Source organism: Choloepus didactylus, chromosome X, assembly GCF_015220235.1.
Source record: "Choloepus didactylus isolate mChoDid1 chromosome X, mChoDid1.pri, whole genome shotgun sequence".
NCBI classification, from domain to species: Eukaryota; Metazoa; Chordata; class Mammalia; order Pilosa; family Megalonychidae; genus Choloepus; species Choloepus didactylus.
This window is the reverse complement of record NC_051334.1, coordinates 55,004,289-55,026,884: the sequence shown is the minus strand read 5'-3', so window position 1 is coordinate 55,026,884 and position 22,596 is coordinate 55,004,289. Positions and strand designations below refer to the sequence as shown.

The 22,596-nt window shown below is 44.9% G+C and overlaps 1 protein-coding gene across 1 annotated transcript; it reads right to left on the bottom strand.

Annotated features, from left to right (window-relative positions):
- Positions 1 to 1,251: 1,251 nt before the first annotated feature.
- GPR173 (G protein-coupled receptor 173) lies at positions 1,252 to 22,370 on the bottom strand. Its single transcript, XM_037821912.1, has 2 exons — positions 21,989 to 22,370; positions 1,252 to 4,109 (listed from the first exon to the last, which is right to left on the bottom strand). Exon 2 carries the CDS (start codon positions 4,018 to 4,020, stop codon positions 2,899 to 2,901), a length of 1,122 nt encoding a protein of 373 aa, XP_037677840.1. The 5' UTR covers positions 4,021 to 4,109; positions 21,989 to 22,370; the 3' UTR covers positions 1,252 to 2,898.
- Positions 22,371 to 22,596: the final 226 nt, after the last annotated feature.

Here is a 22,596-nt window from a genome sequence, read left to right as displayed (position 1 = left end):
AACAGAACAAGATTTATAGTACAATACTGTTTATGCAAATTAAAACACACAACAATACCGTATAGTTTTCACAGATACACATACATGTAAATAAACACATGAAGGGTGGATTGGAAGGACAAATGTTAAATACACAAGAGTGGGTGCCTATGTGTGTGGGGGATGGGTCAGGGATGAGTGATGAAGGGGAAAAACAAAACAAAATAAAGAATAAAGGGGCCTCACACGGACCAATGATATAGTGTGCCAAGAACTGAGGAGAGCATGGTCCTCTCAATTCTGTGCACCTGAGAGAATAAGTAAATAAATAGATAGTGAATTGATCGAGTGCCCAGGAAGCAGGCTGGCTTGGGTAGACTCCCAGACTTGGGTGTTTTCCCTGTGACATTCCTCCTTCTGAATTTAGTCAGTTTACCAAAGTCAAAGTCCCAGCATTATACAGTGAACCCTTAGGCAGGGCATCCCAGACTAAGTAGTCTCTCCAGAAGCCATTACTTTATGGGGGTCATCTCCTAACCCCCTCAGTTCCCTCCAAGTTTGATCTCCAATTCCCAGTCTTCATTCTCCATGAGGGTCAGGTTTTGGGAACATCTTGTTTGAGTTTTGGGGAGGAGACTGAGACAGGGTTTGGGAGTGGTATCTGGGGGCTCCAGACTTTGTGAAGAGATGGGATTCTCAAATATTCTGCCCCTCATGCTCAGAGCCCGGGCCAAGGGAGGAAGATCTTATGAGACAGGAGTCTACCCTCTTGCTACATATACACACGGACAGTTTTCAAGTTCCATCTCTCCAACCACTCTACCTCCTACTGCAGGGACACACTCTAGTTTGTCTCCTCTCACCTAGTTGCATATATATGTGTGTATGTGTATGTGTGTATGTGCGTGTGTATGCACCAGTATGTCTCCACATACAGGCATTTGCTCACATGTGTGCATCAGGCAAGTTTTCCTTAGGAATACCCCCCCCACACAAAGTCACACAGACACACACCATCTCACTCAAGCATACCTCCCCACATGCGGTCATGCAGACAGGACAGCTGGATGCACACACACACATGCACACACACTCAGAAAGAGAAAACATCCAATATAGCATTGTTCATTTCAGTTTTTCCATTTACAAAATCCAATGGTGAATCCAGGCAGTTAGAAAAAAGAAATGGAGGAAAACCCTCCTGAATGTACCCTAGTCACCCCCCCACCCCCATGGACCCCCACCCCATCCCCTGGGAAAGGCACCCCCATCATTATCACTGAGAGAACAGGCATCTCCCCACCCCCAGCCTCTCAGTCATTCTGGCCTGCCTTTCCAGGGCCATTCCACAGCCAGGCTCCTTAATGTCTCTCCGGCCTAGAGTGCCCTCCCCACTCCTTTTAGGTCAAGGCTTCCCCAGAACTGGAGCTGTCTTGGGTTAGGGAGGGAGCTTAGGACAGGGGCTTCTATAGGGAAGGGAAAGGGGGGGTGGATAAATACAGATCTCCCCCCTCTCTAAGAAATGAGAAGGGGGTGGAGCAGACAGCCAGGGCTAAACCAGGCAAAGGGGTGCCAGGTTGGCTCACACATCCACAAGAACCGACCTTGAAGTGAGCCCAGCATACTCTCTGCCCCTAGAGGGAAGGCTTGGTATCTCCCACCTGGGGAAACTGGCTCCAGCCTGCTTCCCTTTGGGTGTAGGTAAGGGTGGAGGGAGGAAGGGGGGAAAGGGCTACTGGGAGGAGGGAAATTCACGGCTGAAGGCCCAGAAGGCCAAGGGCTACCAAGGCGGGGCTTGATGCCCCTGAGGTTTGAGAGGGACAAAAAGAGGTCAGAGAGGAGTGGACACAAGTCCACAGTGCCTTGGAGTTTGTACCTCTATGAGTTACCAAGGCCCACAGAGAGTTTTTATTTTCAGACGAGTACCATGAACCCAGGAGACAATTCTGGAGATGAATTCAGCTGTGATCCCAGACTTTGGGATTCAGTTACTCTGGGGAGTTCAGCTCTCTCCCTACACTTCTCTGGGGGCTGCTCCTGCCTGTATGGCACCCACATCAGCCCTAGTGGGGTGGAGTGGATTTCCATCTTCAGAAAGAAGAGTTTGGGGTCAGGGATCCAGGAGGCAGCGTGAGAGAATGCAGCCAAGCTTGGGTCTCTTCATCTCCAAGAGTTCAGCTCACATCCTGCTCTTCACCTACCCTGGGGCCCATCCCTGCAGACCCTTCTCCCTCCCTCTCTGGCTTCTCAACCAGATGTTTAAGAAACACTTGGGAGGTCTGGACATGGTGGGGAGGGAGAAGAGACTGGGCTTGGGACCAGGGTTGACCTAAAACATTGCACACAACATGGCAAATAGCTCTGCTCCCTGGGGACCTAGTATCTCCTTTGGTCCCTTTTTGTCAGCAGCCCTGGATCAATTTCTCCTTAAAGCATCCAGGCCTTGCTAAAGGACTTGGAGGGGGTGCCTGGGAGCAGAGGGGACAATAAGAGCTCTGGAAGTCTATTTTACAGGGCAAATTTCCCCCCTCTGGACAATGTCAGAAGGAGAGACATTAAAGCAAGAAAGCCTGTCTCCTCAGCTGTTAGAAAAACCCGCATTTTCAGTTTTGTTTTCTTTTTCTGAATTGTCACTTCTTAGAGATAGAGAGAAAGAGGGAGAGAGACATTGTAGAAGTAGAGAAGGAGGCAGTGGAGACAGGCCTCACGAAACTAGAAACGCCTGTTTCCCAGCCCCACAACCCAGGCCCCAACCCTGGGGAGGTGTTGGCAAAGGTGTCTAGATTACGGGTGGTTTGAGGGGCTGGGACTGGAGCTCAGAAGGGAAGTCTCCTAATATGTGGCCCCATCCCTCCCTTGCTGTTGGCCCCATGATGGTGGCCATGACTTTCTCCCTGCCTGTCTGCCTACCAGCCTGCTTTACATGACACAGTAGGGTTCTCTGGGAGCCAGGGCACCTCCTGTGCCCCAGCAGGGGGCGTGAGTCCTCAGGCACTTCTTGAGGTCCTTGTTGAGCAGGAAGCAGACGATTGGGTTGACAGCAGCCTGGGCGAAGCTCATCCAAACAGCGGTGGCCAGGTAGTGGTGGGGCACAGCACAGGCTTTCACAAACACTCGCCAGTAGCAGGCCACAATGTAGGGTGACCAGAGGAGCAGGAAGAGCAATGTGATTGCGTAGAACATACGGCCCAGCTGCTTTTCACCCTTGACCTCGTCCATGCCTAGCAGCCGCCGGCTGACTGCATGCCCATTCTGCCGGATACCCAGCAGAGTTGGTGGCATGGGCCCACGGCCAAAGCCGGCGATCCAGTTGGCAGCAGCCTGGCCGGTAGCCCCAGGGCCATGGAATGTCCAGTTCTGGCTGATGGCTGGCACCATCTGCACTGGCTTCATCTTGCGGTGACGATACTCGAAGAGGAGCAGCTTGCCATATACAGCATGTGTGGCTGCCATGAGCACAGCCAACATGAGCATGAAGCCCAGTGTGTCATTGGCCTTGAAGTAGCGATGCTCAAAGATGCACTGGTCCTCCTCACGGATAAATTTGTAGGTGCCCACATCGAAGACGGGTGGGAAGGCCATGGCCACAGACAGGGTCCAGGCCATGCAGATGACAGCTGCGCATGTCCAGAGTGTCATGCGCTTGGCGTAGAAGCGGTGGTGGGCGATGGCCATGTAGCGGGTGACGCTGATGCAGAACAGCATGAAGGCCGCGTGGAAGCAAAAGAGCACAGCCATAAAGGCCACGATCTTGCAGCTGAGTGCACTGAAGGTCCACGAGGAGCCATGGCGCACAGAAGCCAACACAAAAGGGAAGCAGACTGCAGAGCGTATGCCATCGGCCAGGCACAGGTCCAGCAGAAAGTAGTAAGGAGCCTTGTGCAGGGCACGCTCCTTGAGCACCAGCAGGGACAAGATAGCATTGCCTGCCAGGCTCACGCACATGATCAGTCCCAGCAGCACCAGTTTCACATAAGCTGATGCTGACGGTGGGGACAGTGCGCCGCTCACCTCTTCAGGCTCTCCAGTGGTGTTGGCCATACTGAGGGGCAGGGGCTACTCCTAACCCTACGGGGTCAACCAGTCTGGTACTCCACGGCCTCTGGGGGACTCCATCAGCTATCCTGCACCTGCAAATGGGGAAAAGGTGGTGGGGGGGGACAGACACAGAGAGATGGAGAGATGAGGGCAGGGGAGAAACAGAGAGAGAAAAACACAGACACAGAGACAAAGTGGGAATGAAAGAGAGAGATTAAAGAGGTAGAAAAATGGTGACAGAGATATACATGCATAGAAATTGAGACAGAAATAGAGGGGATGAGAAAGAATAAGGAGAGACAGAGACCAAGCCAGAGAGACATGGCAAACACAGACAGAGAAGGAGAGGGAGTGGGGAGAGGGAGGGACAGAGAGAGAGAGGAAGAAAGAAACATAAGAGACACAGTGAGAAACGGATGGAAAGGAAAGGTGAGGGAGAAACAGAAGAGGCAGTGTTAGTGTGTCTTTGTGGCCTCCCCACTTACTCCCTGGCTGGTGTTAGGCCCTGCCCCTGGCCCACTCCTGCTCCTAACCCCTCTTTACTGGGTTAGGGTGCTTCATCTCTCTGGATGTCCTTGGTTACCTGTTTCCTCCATTGGTAGGTCTGTGAGGTGGAGATGTTGGTGCAGCCCTTCTTCCCCTTTGTAAAGCCCTAATGCTGTGTTCTTTGAACACTTTTGCCTGCCACCCATAGTAAAAAATACATTTTACATAACAACCAACACACACACACACACACACACACACACACACACACACACACACGCACACCCCTAAACCAAAAGTTTCACAAAATAGTACTGACCCTATGTGTAATGTACTCCATTCTTTCCTATTCTATTTCATTTTTCAAAAAATGCTGATAGCCACTCACTAAATGGATTTCTTTACTCGTGATCAAGAATGTGCTAGTATGCTCGAGGAATAGCTGGAAGGCCAGTGTGGCTGGAATAGAGTGAGTGAGGGAGACAGTGGTAGGTCAGTAAGATCAGTGGTAGGAAGTGAGATCTGTCCAGAGGCCAGATCATGTAGGGTCTTGTGGGTCATGGTGATGACTTTGCTTTTACTTTTAGTGAGATGGGGGGGTATGTGTGAATATAAAGATATATGCCTGCCTGTGTGTATTCATTCATTCATTCATTCAAAAATGTTTATTGAGCATCCACTGTGTTCCAGGGCACTGTTCTAGGCACTGTAGATATAGCTGTGAACCAGACAGACAAGGTCCCCGCCCTTTCAGAGCTTATATTCTAGATAATAAAGAATATACATAAGTAAAGTATAGTATCTGAGATGCTGATAAGTTCCTAAGAATAAAAATAAAGCAGGGAAAGGGGATAAGAAGTGCTAAGGTGGGGGGGTGCAATTTTAGATGGGGTGCAAAGGGAAGGCTTCATGGAGGAGGTGTCATCTGAGCAAAGACCTGAAGGAGGTGAGGGAGTTAGCAAGGTAAATATCTGGAGGAAGAGAAGTCCAGGCAGAGGGAACAGCCAGAGCAAAGGCCCTGAGGGGGGATTATACCTGGCACATTTGAGGAAGAGCAAGGCCAGTGTCAGTGGAACAGACTGAGCAAGGGAGAGAGTGTTAGGAGGTGAGGTCAGAAAAGTGATGAGGTCAGATCACGTGGGCCATGGTGAGCACTTTGACTTTTACTCTGGGTGAGATGGGAGTCATGAGAGGGTCTTGGGCAGAGGAGAGACATGGCATGACTTAGGATTTAACAGGATCTAGTTTGCTGTTTGTGAGGAGAACAGACCATGTGGAACAAAGGGTGCAAGTAGGGAGACTACTTAGGAGGCTCCTGCAATAATACAGTCCAGAGAAAACAGCACTCCTATGCCCCTTCCCTTGCTTTATTTTTCTTCATAGATCTTATCCCTTCTAACACATTATATAATTTACTTTTAGTTTGGTTTATGGCCTGCCTTACCCTATTAAAATGAACACACACGCTCATCTAGAGGAGTGGTACATAGCACATGGTAGGCTCTCAATAAAAAATATGTCAAATTAGTTGACAGAAGGACTAAATGGACTGGTAGGTCAGAGAGGGCTTCCTGAAGGCATCCAGGTAGAATTTGGCTGAAAGAGAGGTGTAGGGTGTGCATCTGGCACAAGGAAAAAATAGGAGAGCTTCTGGTGTGTGCAGGCTGGGGGCAGAGGGACATAAGGATGTGATAACAGGGCAAGTCCCAGAGGGATGGCAGCACAGCCACTTGGCAGAAGCTGGAGAAGCTCAGAATGACTACCAGGGCTGGAGATTAGCTGGAGGTTGGGGGAAGTAGGGTTGGAGTAGACATCTTTCTAACTCTTCTCTGCACTGCTTCCCAGCTCAATCCAACCACGCCTGTCATAGCCACCTGGGGCCAGGCTTTTTGATGGCACCTCAAAGTCTCAGAGCCTATACCAGCAGGCTTTGAGAGGGTGTTAGGAGAGGGGCTGGAGAGAAGTAGGGGAGTGGGCCCCCTTTTGGCCCCTCAAGGCCTGATAGCCCCCAAAGAACTGTGGACCAGCCAATTGCCTGCATCTTAGACTTGAGGGGAGGCAGGGGAAAAGTGATATGGACAGAGAGAGAGAATGTAAGAGGGAGTCAGAGAGTACACAGAGAGTGACAGAGAAAGACAGGCATGTGTGTGAGAGAAAAAGACAGAGATGTAGGAGGGAGAAAGACAGAGAGCACCAGAGAAAGGGGGGACAGCCTCACACAGTATGGAAGAGACAGAAATAGAAAGGGGAAGAAGAGAGAAAGGGAGAATGAAAAAAAAAAGAGACAGAGACAGAGACAGACAGACACACACACAGAGGGAGAGAGTGCGCAAGACAGACAGAAAAGAGACAGAGAGACAGGGAAGGAGAGAGGGGGAGGATAATGTGGGGAAGGAAAGAGAGAAAAAGATATAAAGAAACAGACAGGTGAGAAGTGAGAAAGAAGGAGATGAAGAGAGACAGAGATGGAGTTAGAGCGAGACAGAAATAAAGATGGAGAGAGAGAGAGGGAGATAGACACACTAAGACGGAGAAGGTGGGTAACGTGTAGCCCAGAGTCTTGGTGAAAACTAAAACAAGACAAAAACAAAACAAAATGAAACAATAGTAGCAAACAAATTAAAAGCCTGCTGTTGCCATGAAAGTTGGGGAGATGGTGTTAATAAATAAGGAGAGGGCTCTCCTATCAGTAGAGACTGACAGCCACAGTCCAGGCCCAGGTGAGGCTAACGGTGTGTGCACATGCACATAGCACACACACACCTGCCTGTGCCCAGACACCCTCATACACAGACATCTACACACTCATGGACTCACACAAACACATATCCTATTGCTATAGAGACTCACAAACAGCAAGCAGCTCATACTAGGGACATCAACATATGTGTGCCTAGGGACATTGGCACACGTGCACACATACAGAGATACACACACAGAGACACATGGAGGTACAAAGCGTGCCCTGCCTAAACTCCAGTGCTTCCTCCTCAACAAAGGCATTACTGTCCCCAAGGGGACATTTTGGATGTATAGGGGCATTTTTGGTTGTCACAATCCTGGGGTGTGTGGGTGTCCTTTAACATTCAGAGGTCTGGGGCATGGATGCTGGCCATCCAGCAATATGAAAGGTAATACCACACAGCCAACATGTCTCGCATCCCCAAGGACTTTGGACTTGTAATTTACTGAACCTATAATCTAACTCTACTTCATAGATAAACACAATTTTCCTCCATGGTTTTAATATACTCTGAATTGTACAGGAGTGTGGCTATTGTGTAAATCAAGGAAAGACTGTACTTTGCTTTGTGGTGAACTTTCCTTGGAGTTGTTCACCATTTCACAAAATCTAATCCCTTGGTCGCTGCCTGTCATTTTCTTGCACTTTGTGCAAGGAGCAGCTTCTGATATCCCTCCCTCCTCCCAAATCCACATCTACTCATTGTAAGACGTTACAAGCCTCATTGGGGATTGCCACACCCAAAAGCATTTATATAATTTAACACAAATTATTTTCTTATAAGTCACTTAATTTTTATTTCTTATTTATAGTTAAGGCACTATGTGGATTTTCTTTTGAAATTTTATGTGCAGATAGATTCTATTATCTAAGAACTTAATTTCTGGATAGAAAAGGGTGTTAGAGAATATGTTACATAAAAGAGGACATTGGGTATGACAGGGCTGCAAATTGCTCATATACACAGACACTCACACACACACACACACATATATATGCAATGGTCCATAAAACCACAATTATAACTCCCCTAACATATACATAGACACACACACACACATGAACTCTCACACACTGACAGATTCACACATGCAGTCACTCACACAGACACATATTATGCATTGACTCAACATACTCAATTATTCAAATCCTCTCATTTATGTACACAAACTCTCACACATGCAGATACCATTACATATACAAACACCATTATACACATTAACACTCAGATTCAAAGCCACTTACATATGCCAGCATGCTCACATGCCCTTGAACCCTGAGACACAGGTGCACACACACACACATAGGTATGTATAAACACAGATGCAATCCTCCTCAGATACCCACAGATATATTTGCATGGAGAAAAAACAGGCAAGTACAAAACTGCTCACATACACACACCCTCTAACACAGACACCAATTCAAATCTCTCACATAGATTAGACACACTCACTAATGCAGATATGTACATCCTGGCACATAAACAAATACCCATTGACATACACACTCTCACTCACATACAGACATATACCCACAACAACACACACATGTACACACACATATACAGAGGCACACTTATACACACACCCTAGCATTATGCAAGTACAACCAAATACAAAGATAAAAACTGCCCACATATACAGACTCACTCTTGCACACACAGACACCCACTCATGGGCAAACGTGTACACATACAAACTGGCTCACACACACAGACATACTTACTTGATATACACATCCTGCAGTGGGTGTACACCCAGAGACAAACCTGCTCATGTGAACAGACCAAATAACTCCTGCACCCACAGGTAGAAATGCTAGCAGAGCTGCCTAGCCGGAGTTCTAAGAAGCCATGTGAAAGCGAATGTTGTAAATTTTTTTGTCGCTTCCTGTTGAAACTTCTTCGATAATCTGATTGTTACTTCAGTTGCCACTTGTTTATCAACAGTCAGGTTTTTCATGTGGCCTATACGTGTACAGTGATTGTTTTACTTTTAATTTGACCTTGTTTGTATTTTTCCATGACATTTGGTTCAAATATAGAAGGGTTGTATGTTTGTTGCTCTTATTAAGTAGTATTAGGTATTCCTAAAGAGAATATAATTATTTTCTTAATTTTCTTGAGTGTTCTTTATAAAAAGCTTTTTATTATAGAACATTTCAAACATAAAAAGTAGAGAAAATGTATCCATCACCCAGATTCACTGATTATTAACTCATATTCAGTCGTTTCACCTATATTCCCACCTACTTGCCCCGCTATGAAGCGTATCTATTATACTATTTCATCCATAAATGTTTCAGTGTGTATTTCTAAAAGACAGACTGTTTAAGAAACATTACAACAATATCATTTCTATTATTTCCTGATTTATTGATTGATTTACTTGTTAATTGGCTTTTGATATTAAAAATTACCCAAAGTCTGATTTTTGGTGAGATTTCATAATGAATTATTCTATTTTTGCTTTTAGGTAAAATATTTGTCAATAAGTAAATGAAATCAGACTATATTTAATTGAATTGATTCATTAAAGAGAAATCTAGGCCTTTATGGCCTCAGAAGATCAACTGTCTTTGTAGTTTTGATTATACACAAATGTATGTAACACTAGTTGTAGTTTATGAACTTTTTCAGAATTGTAAGTGTTGAATTACATGAAAATCTATGTTTCAGTGCTCCTCTTTTGATTACTACATGTTTATGATGCAGTTTGTTCCAGAGTGTTGCTTTCTTAAGAGTACAGAACACCTAGTATTTATTTTTTGAAAAATCTGTTTTCAAAAGTCACAAAGGTCTGCTGACCCCTTCAATACTTTATATTCAATTAGATTTAATTTTAAGACATGTTTTCCCATTAAAATGGACTTTTTGATTCAAGCTGCAAAATCAAGAGACTCATGAGTCAAACACAGTAGCCCAACAAAACCTAGGATGTCCCTAATTTAAGCAATTTAACAAGGATTATTTCAAATTTGTATTTGGGTGCCCAATAAGCCTCTCTTCCTCAGCCTACATGTCTGATTTGCATGGGAAATTTATCAAAAGAAACTTTGTTTCCAAGCAAGCTATGTTGGGCAACTGACCACAAAACTATCACACAGAGAAAAATTTGAGCTTTTTTAAAGTGTTGGGAAGTGCAAATTAAGAAACTGAGGTTTTTTTATGAGATGGGTTAGAACACTCTTAGATGGAATTTAACCAGCTAGTGACAGGGTTGCACAGTTAACAAGTAAAGCTAAGATACCCCTCCTAGTAGAATTTCACATTTTAGCCATCTGCAGGGAAATTGTCTACACTATATTTGGGACCACTGAAATAAATGGAATTGGGAAGAGGTCACTTTCAATTACTACTTTTAGGAGACAAACTGACAACAGGTCAGAGGGCATCGAGATGGCACTAACCCAGAGGATTGTTGCATCAAAAAGATTTTCATTTTAGATCGACGCATCTATGGATGTTGATTAACTGTGCTTAGTTCCACGTACTAGTTAGAAATCCTGACGAGAAATGCAAAAAGCACCAAAATAAACTAAGGTTGAAATATTCAAAGATTCATCATTCAAAAACATTCAAACATGAATATTTTGAAACATTGTGGAAATTCTGTACAGGTCTGTGGACTGAGGCTGCCTTGGGATGGCAGGAAGGTGTAAGGGCTTTACATCTAGAATTTTTTTCTGAAACCCTGAGATTCATTCACTGAGGAGCCCTCACCTGTAAAAGTTTCCCATTGGGTCTAATTTCCATAGTTAATGTGCTAGGTGAATTTAATTAAATCTCAGGGCACTCCCCACCTGCTTTTCAGCTTTCTATGAAGAACTGGCAACAGTATACTGTTCTCTGCTGTTTTAAATGTAAGCATGTGAGGATTTTATCTTTAAAAATGATGAGTTAAAAGAAGAATTTCATTTGTGAATGATTCTCGTTTTGTAGATTTGATGCTTACTGGCTTCAGCAAATGGCTTTTTGAGCACACGAATAAAACTACATCAACAATTTCAAAGACACTCACTATATTGAAGTATACTGACAAGGTGTATGGATTCGAAGCAAAACTTCAGCTTAGAAGAAGTGAGGTTAAGTATGGTTCCTTGGGTGATGTTTGGTTGGTGATACAATTTGAATACTAAAGAAGACTTATTAAGATGAATAGAGCACTGTATGTGTCTACTTGGGGAAAAAGCTTCATTATTATTTCAAAATACTCAAAATGAAAATTTTCCATTGCATTCAAAATTCATAAACATTTGTTACAAGAAATTTCAATATCACATTTGATTTAAAGAAAAGGAAAAAGCATTCGATTTAAAGAGGGATCCCACCTTTGAAGCAACAAAATTCAAAAACTATGAATTATCCAAATTCTGATGATTGGTGAGAAAGGAGTTTTGATCAATAAACAAAGTACTCCTTGACCATTTTCTTCCACCTACTTAAGCAAACAGTTTCCTGTTAATGGGACTACTGTCAAGAGATAAAAGAGATCATGCAGCTATTTCAAGCATAAAACCTAGGTCTCTGCTTGGCCATGGCAGGAATAAGTGAGTTATGAGGCACAAAACAAGCAGTTGTCCCATTTCGTAAGAAAGGTTGGTATGGTGTGAGAGCACCAGCCATATTCAATACTAGAAACTGCACCTGATGTGTCAGACATCAAAACGGTATCCAGTGACCCCAAAGCTTGCATTTTTGAGGTGAACTTGCTGACCTAAAGACCCAGGCAGTTAGGTTTCATAAATTGAAGCAGATTACTGAGGACATTAAGGCAAAATGTGCTTGAACAACCTCCATGGAATGGATCTTACATTCAACAATATGCCTTCCAAGATCAAGAAGTGGTTGGTCATGATGGAAATCCACATCCGTGTCAAAACTGCTGATGGTTACTTACTTCATTTGTTTTGGTTGGGTTTTTACTAAGAAGCACAATACCTTGATGTAGAAGATCTATGCTGAGCACCAACAGATTTATTAAATCAAGACTAAAATGAGGGCAGTCATGACCAAAAGCTGAGAAGTGGACACAAATATTGGCCAGTACAAATCTGCATCAGTGAACAAAAAGTCATGTTCTTAGAAGTGAGCTCAAGTGTGCCATGAAAAAAATTCTGAAAAGATTTCATTTGAACCTTGTATACAAATTAACATTTAATAACTTCCCTAAAAGTTTGAAATTTTGTTTTTCTTACCACAGTTATATAATATAAAGAAAATGGAAGGAATTTCTTTTTACCTAACCCCAGTACCCCTAAATCCTCTTCAGTGAACTCCACTGTGTCATAGGAATATTTCACTTTCTCCGTGTGCTGGGTTGTGAATTCCCTAAGGCATTCACATCTAGTCACACTGCATAGAAACACTAGCACACACAGATAAATGCACATGGGCACATGTGTTCACACAAATTCAAATTGCACATACACTCACACTTGAGCTAAGAAGCACTATCAGACACTCATAAACAGAACCACACATACAACCCTCTTCATAAATACAGAAACAGGCTAGTGGGTACCCACTGACCAGCATATCACATAAAGATATACAACACACAAACACACATGCAGATATAACCCCCATTCTATAGAAAGACAGGCCTAGTCAGAGATGCATTGGGCACATGCAGACATACATATATGCAAACCAAATTGTAAGGACCTACACACTTCCCAATACAGTCAAGCATGCACAGACATAAGAATTGGCATTCAGACACAGGTCAAGTCTTGCTCACATCTTACAAAACCGACTGTCTTACACAAACCCAACTCTGCCTTGGCACATATTCATATACATACAGGCACATTGCTCAGGCCCACTGCTGCCGTTCTAGTTTGCTAATGCTGCGGAATGCTGCGGAATGCAAAACACCAGAGATGGATAGGCTTTTATAAAACGGGGGTTTATTTCGCTACACAGTTACAGTCTTAAGGCCACAAAGCGTCCAAGGTAACACCTCAGCAATCGGGTACCTTCACCGGAGGATGGCCAATGGCGTCCGGAAAACCTGTTAGCTAGGAAGGCAGCTGGCGTCTGCTCCAAAGCTCCGGCCTCAAAACGGCTTTCTCCCAGAACGTTCCTCTCTAGCAAGCTTGCTCCTCTTCAAAACATTACTCCCAGCTGCACTGAGTTCCAGCTCTTAGTCAGCTCATTTATACAGCTCCACTGATCAAGTCCCACCCTGAATGGGTGGGGCCACACCTCCATGGGAGTATCCCACCAGAGTCACCACCCACAGCTGGGTGGGGCACATCTCCATGCAAACAACCTAATCCAAAGTTCCAACTTAATCCCCACTATTATGTCTGCCCCACAAGATTGCATCAAAGAATATGGCTTTTTCTGGGAGACACAATACATTCAAACTGGCACAGCTGCATACACAGAGAGGCAAGCAAGCATGCAGAGCAATGCAGGCTCACATATACATACCCACATACCCACTGATGCCTATAAAAACAGAGAGACACAAACCCTCACCCATTCATGCCTGCTCATACACTCATGCAACACAGATACACATATTCTAGCATACAGCCATTTGGACACAAACCCTCTACACACACACACAGGTCAACCCACACCATCACATATAAACCTGTACACCAACCCTTCTGCATTATAGACACTCACAACATGCACACTTTCACATGCTGACTACTACAAAAGTTGTTTGCATATTTGGATAAAGCACACTGGCATGAAAAATAAAACACACCGGCATGCACACTCGCAAACACTGATAGAAGTATGCTCACACATGCAGACATACAAGTAACACAGAAAACACTCATACTCACACAGACACTAAACTACCACAGATAAAGGTATATTCTCTCATGCACCCAGATGTGTGTGCATTGTGAAATATATACACAGGAGCAACCCCCCTCCATCCAGTCCCAAGATATATGTTTTCTTTCTCACACACTTATGGTTTTCTATCTACATGGGGACACATATAAGTACAAATCCACTTTCATGTACACACTCACACAGAGACAGGATATGCTAATTCTCACACACACATGGATACAAATAATGTGGCAAATATGCACATAGAAACTGCTTCATTCATTACTTGTCAGGCATTATTCTAAGCACTTTCCAAATATTAATTCATCCAATACTCACCCTAGGAGGTAGGTAGTATTATTATCTCCACTTTATAGATAAGAAACTGAGGCAAAGGGAGGTTAGGTGATTTGCCCAAAGCCACACATGGCAGAACTAGGCTCCAGAGTCCTTAAAGAGTCAACTTAAATATAGAAACATACTCACCTCCCCTGTACAGATATACACCACTCTAGCACAAGCACATTGCACACACAAACCAGTTCCCATTTACTGACACACTCAGGGACACACAGCCACACATGCCTAGGCACACAGACAAACAAACATGGACATGTTCACATTTATGGACATTCCAGAAGAGAGATACATGCCCTAGGAAATGCATACACATTCATACACACACCCATAATCACACGTTCTATTCAGACACACCCACACTATTGAGCACACAAAACATCCAGACATATACCACCCACATACCATCCAGATAAATCCACACTCACATACAGATACACCCACATTCTCAGATACATTCCCCTCCCCAATACACCCAAACATTTTCACACATACTATCCAGATATGCTCATACTCACACACACACCCCCACCCAGATAAACTCACTCTCACACACCCCACACAGTTTCACCCATATGTACTTTCTCACACACATCATCCAGATACACCTTATCTCTCTCATACACCATCCAGAGAGCCACACAATCCTATCCAGAAACACCCACATTCTCCTTTTTGACATACACCATTCAGATACAACTACTTTCACATACACCCAACACAGATACATCCATACTCTTTCACACACATACCATCCAAATACACACATACTCATATATACACATCTCAAATATACCTACACTCACATGCACTCCACCCAGACACAGCCACACTTACAGAAACCTCAAACTCAGATACACCCATACTCACACACACCATTCAGATGCGCTCAAACTTACACATGCTCCACCCAGATACTCTCACTTACAGATTCCCAATCCGAATACATCCACACCCTTGCACAGACACACACCTCATTCAGATACCCACCCACACATAATCCAGAGACACCCACACTCACACACACATCCTATCCGGATACACCACACTTTCTTACTTTCTCTCTTTGTCTCTCTCTCTCTATCTCAAATATACACGACCCAAATACAGCCACATTCACAAATACAGCCCCACGCAGATATATCCATCCTCTCAATCACACATACACCATACAGATTCATCCCATACGGACCACTGAGATACACTCACACCCACACACACCATGTAGATACACCCCACCAGATCTAGATACATCTACATTCACACACATCCCATCCAAATACATCCAGCTCTCACATATGCCATCTAGGAACACCTCCATACACACTCCATAACCCAGATGCATCCACGCTCTCATCCCCTCCATACCACCCAGATATACTCACACTCTGTACACAAACATTCCACCCAGATATACCCCCCAAATCTTTCATACACACCATGCAGGTATACACACACACTTAATATACACTTATATGCCCCCATCCAGACACACAAGCAAAGCTCTCACACACACCATCCAGATATACTTTACTACACACTCCACTGAAATACACCTATGTTCACACACACACATACACCATCCAGACATACCACCATTTAAACACACTCCACCCAAATACACCCACATACACTCTCACACACAACCCAGAGGTACCCCCACACTTTCCTTCATACAAACCACCCAGATACATCCATAATTCACACACACACACATATCTCATCTAGATATCCATACTCAAACCCCAATACATCCACGCTCACCCCCAACACAGTTACACCCAAATTTTCACATAATATCCAGATACATCCATATACTCCTCCAATAAGATACATCCATGCCCTCACACCCCTGGAATCACCTATACTCTCTTACACATACTCACAATCCAGAAACACCCCCACTCTCTCTTACTCACCACCATTCAGATGTACCCACATTCCACATACACATATCTCATGCAGATACACCCTCACACACCATCCATAGACACTCTCCCAATTACATGTACACTCACATACACTCACAATCCCACTCAGATGTGTCCAAATTCTCACTCTCACATACACACCATCCAGATACAACCCATCACACATGTCCATCACCCAGATACACTTATGCTGTCCTCCACCTACACACCATCCAGACTTGTATACACCCCACCCCAATACACCCATACTCCCTCACACACATACTCTACCCGGAAAGATCCACACTCCCTCCTACATACACAACAAAGATATACCTACAATATCAAGCACACATACCATCTAGATTCACTCCCCACACACTTTCTCTCCATCACCATTCAGATACACTGACCCTTACCTCCTCAAATATACCCATCTTCATGTATATTCACACCCAGCTACACTTAAACTTTCACTCATATCATCCTTTGTCCAAATAGCCCTACGTCCCCACATTCCTTCACAAACATACCATTTACATACACTCACACTCACAATCACCCCTCCCAAATACACCAAAATGTCTCACATACACATCCTACCCAGAGACAACCATGCTCTCTCTTACATACAAAAAACTCAGATTCTTTCTGAGTTTATTTTTATAACATATTTATATTTATAGACCATATAAATATTTATATTTTATTATAAAATTTTTAACTCAATAAACTCAATAAAATTGAGTTTATTTTTATAACATATTTATATTTATAGACCAAGAGTGGCAGTGCAAACATATAGTCATTACATATGCCCCCTAACAATGATATATAAACACAAATACGCAAAGAATTAAAACTGTACAAACATTACAAATTGTACATTCACATACCTGTATATTCAAACATGCATATACTCAGGCATATTCACACACATATACACCTATCCACATACTTCCACACACACACACACACACACTCCCCTACCCAGATACACCTTCTCTCATACACATTTGTAACTAGATTTCTGCCTGGGTGCCCTCTGTGAAACCCATTTACCTTCTCTAGACACCATACAATGCTATTCTGACCTGGGCAATCGCTGGTGGGGGACAGGAAGGGAGGTCTTTGTGTTTCAAGGAATCATTTTCTAAAGAGGTCACAGGCCCCCTTCCCCAGGAGGGAATCAGCCACTAATGGTTCTCACTTCCCAGATGTGAATGATGATAGGAATTATCCTGAGACCCCAATGAAAGCCCAACACATGGGTAAGGCCAGAGAGGCCCCAGAAGGGGGTCATCGATCATTCAGGCCTCATAACTTATCCTCTTGTCTGATGTCTACACAGTTACAAACAGACATGGTCTAGTAGGGCACCACTGACTCTCAAACATGCACATAAAATACATACTGGGATACACATAGAGTCACAAACTCATACATACCCTCCTTTATCACTCCCCCACTCAGGGATAGGGACTATCTGCACAGGCTCAAGACTGAGTGTCTCTCTTTCACATATACATACAAACACACATTATCACATACATGCCCCAATACCTACACTCATTCCTACATTTTGGCACACTCACAGCAATGCACATTCACTCTGTACCTGGTCACACATCCATTTACTTCCAAACATAGAAATACCCATGTCATACATTCACATGACATATATGATATATACCCCTGTATGACATATATTCACTCACAAACACAGGTGTACACACAGGCATACTTACACATGCCCACAAACAGGCAGACTCTGTCTCACATCCAATCAGACATCAAACAGACATGGACATGCAGAGGCAAGCTCACAAACACACATACACACACACACACATTCATATAAGTATATTCACACACACATGGGTGTACTCACGCACATATACACCTAGATACGCACATACTTATAAATGAGATGTGTGTGTATATATATATATATATTCTAACACACAGACTTGTACACACTAGACATGTTCACCTATGAGCATATTCATATAGACAAAGACTTATAAATCATTCATTTTCATATGCAGAAAATCAGGCATGGAAACACAAGTACACTCACACAACTGCAGTCAGATTTGTATGCCACGTACATTCACACACATTTATACACCCATTAGAAGCTATGCAAAAAAAGAAGATTCATTTATACCTACATTACCACAAACAGACTTGGACACAAAGGTAAGTTCACAAATGTGCACACATGGAAGTACACTCACATATTCTCATACACACTTGTACCCCTGCACAAGAAGAACTGACACACACACACATACACACACTCAAAAAACAAACACACACATATTTATATTTATAGACCAAGAGTGGCAGTGCAAACATATAGTCATTACATATGCCCCCTAACAATGATATATAAACACAAACACGCAAAGAATTAAAACTGTACAAACATTACAAATTGTACATTCACATACCTGTATATTCAAACATGCATATACTCAGGCATATTCATACACATATACACCTATCCACATACACAATTAGATGTTCCTGAACACAAGCATATATATATATATATAGGATCACTCAAATACACACATACAGCCAGATGTTCACACATACTAGGATATACATACACGTGTACACCTAAAGCCACTCACAGGCATATTTAAACACATATTTGCATTCATATTCAGAAACTAAACAAAACACGTAATGAGACATGCACACCCAAGTATTATGAAATGTAGTTACTCACATAGACCATAATCAGACATGCACTCACACACAACAGTGAACCCAAAAAGACAATTAGACATATACACAAATGCATCCATTCACCCATGCACACAGCCCAATGAGCATATACATACAACTATACATCCCTGCAGCCATACTCACACATATAATCAGACATGCACACATATGCATATCCATGAAATATATTTTCATTCACACCATGTATATTTGCACACTGTCTCCTACCTACACAATTAGTTCTGCTTATACTAGTGAGCCCATGTACACTAACATCTCCCCAATCAGATGTAGATATATATTGTCTACAGACAATATCAATCAAACATGCACACACAGACACACACACACATAATTAAAAATGCTGGCAAATCCATTCACACACAAGCCTAATCACACATAGACAGGACAGAGACACTCACACAGTAGCATGTTCACACACATATACCTTCCCATACATGCATGGACATGCACACATATATGTCCTTACACTCACAAATACCATTCAGATATACCCACACTCATATGCACACATAAGCATACACAAATATACACAATTAGACACAACTGGGCAATCACCTAATTGGGCATGCACACTCAGGTATTCCAAAATCTATGCACTCACACACATACAATCAAACATTTACACACAGGTGTACACTCAAAGACACATTGACAGCACAAACATATACAACCAGACATTCAACAGGCCTGTTGGCTCAGAGAAACACATCCTCACTCAGGTTCAGAATCAAACATGATCACTTGCTCACCCAGACAAGACATGCACAGTCATACCCACCCCCCTGTACACACAAGCCTACCCAGACACTCACACACTCACACCATCACAGGGCCTGCTCACATATACAGAGACTCATACACATCCACAGTACCCATAAACAGACATGAACACACAAACAGACTGCACACACAGCCACACGTTTTCAGTCGCACATATACACCCACGCTCAGGCCCAGGATGCCTCTGGACCACGGGCTGGGTCCCCTCCCTTCCGCACCAAATGCTTCTTCAGAAAAGTCTACTCTTCATCCAAAAGCCCCAGCCCTCCCTGCCTCCACAGAGGGGGTCTTCTGGGCCTTGGAAGTATGCACTTCTTCCTTCTCTCCTGGCCTTGAGGACCCTCCTCCAGCCACTGGCCCCTCAGTCTATGTCCTCCCCGTCCCCCACCTCCACACTCACAAACCAGTCAGCAGACCCCACCCTACCCCTACCTCCAGCTCCAGGTGAGCAACTCCCTGGGACCTATCCCCATAGGTCTAGCTGCTGCATTGGCCACACCCCAGCTTTACCCTAAGCTCTGTGATCTCAGAAGCTTCAGCCTTATCTGCAGGCACTGCCAGCCACTGACCAGAGCCAAACTCTTGCCAAGTATCCCCTCAACAGGGAGACGCATACACCAACAGGGTCAGGAATGCTGCAGGCTGCAAGCCAGGCCTCTCCTAGCTCACAGGGGCTCAAGCCTCTGTGTGTATAGACACAAACAGGGAACAAGTACAGGTAAAGAGGCCTGGAGTAGGGTGGGGGTAGGAGGCTCTGCCCACAATCACCATGCATCACTCCCTACAAATGAGAAGTAACAACATAGAACTGTTCCTGTCTTCCTTCCCCTTCCCCCAAATTGCTCACCTGCTGCCCTCTTCAGGTCTCCGCTGAGACCCTGGAGAAGAGGGACCAACCCTTCCCCTAAACAATCAGTAACAGTATTAATCATGAATAATCAATAACAATATTGACCACAAGCTTTACTGACATCGATTCAGAGACACTTTCATGCCACATCCTTTATTAACATGCACCAACTCACTTAATTCCTACACATACCCATGAAGGAAGTGTTACCAGACCTTTGACAGATGGGAACACCAAGGCTTGATAAGTAGCATGCTTTCACTAAAGTTGCAGAACTAGTAGTTGGAGGAAAGGTCTCTGGTAGAATTCATCCATGTTCTCCATATACCAGGCTTTCCTGGCCCTCCAGATGAGTATTGGGGAAGTGGGCACAAAGACCTCTGGCCACTGTGCACTAAGCCATAGCTCTGGGGGTTCCAGACACAACATGGATGTCAGAAACAGAGACAGAGAGCCTTGTGACCCCTACAGGCTGTCATGTGGTTTGGTCCTTGCCCTCACAGAGCCATCCTGAAGCCACCAGGCAGCCTAAGGCCTGGAAGTGCTCCCCACCCCCACCTCACCTTCCTTCAGCCCTACAGTGGCTTCCTCCCCCTAGCTGGGAATCACAGCAATATTGTCAGTGGTGAGTGGGTAAAAGTCTGTGCTACCTGTGGGGAGACACAGGGAAAGGAAAGAAGAGAGGAAAGAAGGAAGTGAGGGAGGAAAGAAAGGAGGAGGGAGTTGGGGGAGGGGTGGTTGGTCTGGGCTGGGGCAGCTTCTCTGTCATGTCTACCCACCAGCCTGCTACCTAGGGGCTCACACACAGACAGACAGACACGCACCCTGCATACAGGCCAAGAAACCTGGAGGAGAGTTGGGGAGGAGGGAGAGAGAGAGAGAGAGAGGAGGTAGCGGCAGGAGGCTGAGTCTGCCCAGGGTGCAGGTATTGTGAGGGGAGCACAGCCTGGCTCTGGGCATCCCTTCCACAGCTGCCATGCAAGGAAATACTAACACAGCCTCATGCCCAAGCATAACCATAATGATAAGAACAGACCCTGTGTGGGGAAACAGGTGGTGGTTCCCTTTCTTGTGGGACATTTGGGATTGAAGAAGATGGGGAAGGCTAGAGGAGCCTCCAGGCTTGGGTGTTCAACTAGCCCCTGTGATGGAGCAGAAAGAGAGACTAACAGAGTAAGAGAGAGGCAGAGAGCATGGCAGTGATGGAGACTGTGAAATATGTATGGGGAGACCGAAGTCCCACCCCCTTCCTTGGTGGAGGGGTGCTGACTGCTTACCTGGTCTCTCTTAGCAGGGCTCTCTTGGAATCCAGGGAGGGAGCTCAAGCTGTTTCATCCAGGGGAAATCACAGCCCAGGCCACATCGTGGGACCCTCAATGATCTGGAGGCCAGTGACACTCCTGCTTCTGTTGCCCTGGATACAGCCGGGCTGGTCTAAATCGCAGGCAATGAAGGGAAGCAGGCACCGGAGTGCACTGGGCAGGGCTGGAGGTGTTGGGGAACACCAGGTGGGCAGTCCACAGCCTTGGAGTGCCCAGCCAGATGGTAGGCAGGGGTCCGGGCAGGTGCTTCCCCCAACTACACACTCCCATCCCCATCTTCATGCCATAGCCAAGCTGGGAGGCTGGGAGGTGGGGGTCAGCCCTGGTCCCTGCTAACCGTCTGCCCGCCTGGCTGCCGGTCCGCACCCCCCGCACCCCCCCCCCCCCCCCCCCCCCGGCTGTCTGCCTGCTGGCCGCCGCCTTTTGTCCTCAGAAGACACAGTCCCCGCGGGGCCTCTGCCAAGCCTCTAGCAGATGCTCAGGGTCTGGGGCTCCTCCCTGGGAGCACTCGGGCCATGGCCTGGGAGAGCCCCAGGTTAGGGGGACTCTAATCCAGGCTCACC

Excerpts from the sequence above, each read along its gene's own strand:
- GPR173 (XM_037821912.1), bottom strand. The coding sequence starts at position 4,020 with ATGGCCAACACCACTGGAGAGCCTGAAGAGGTGAGCGGCGCACTGTCC.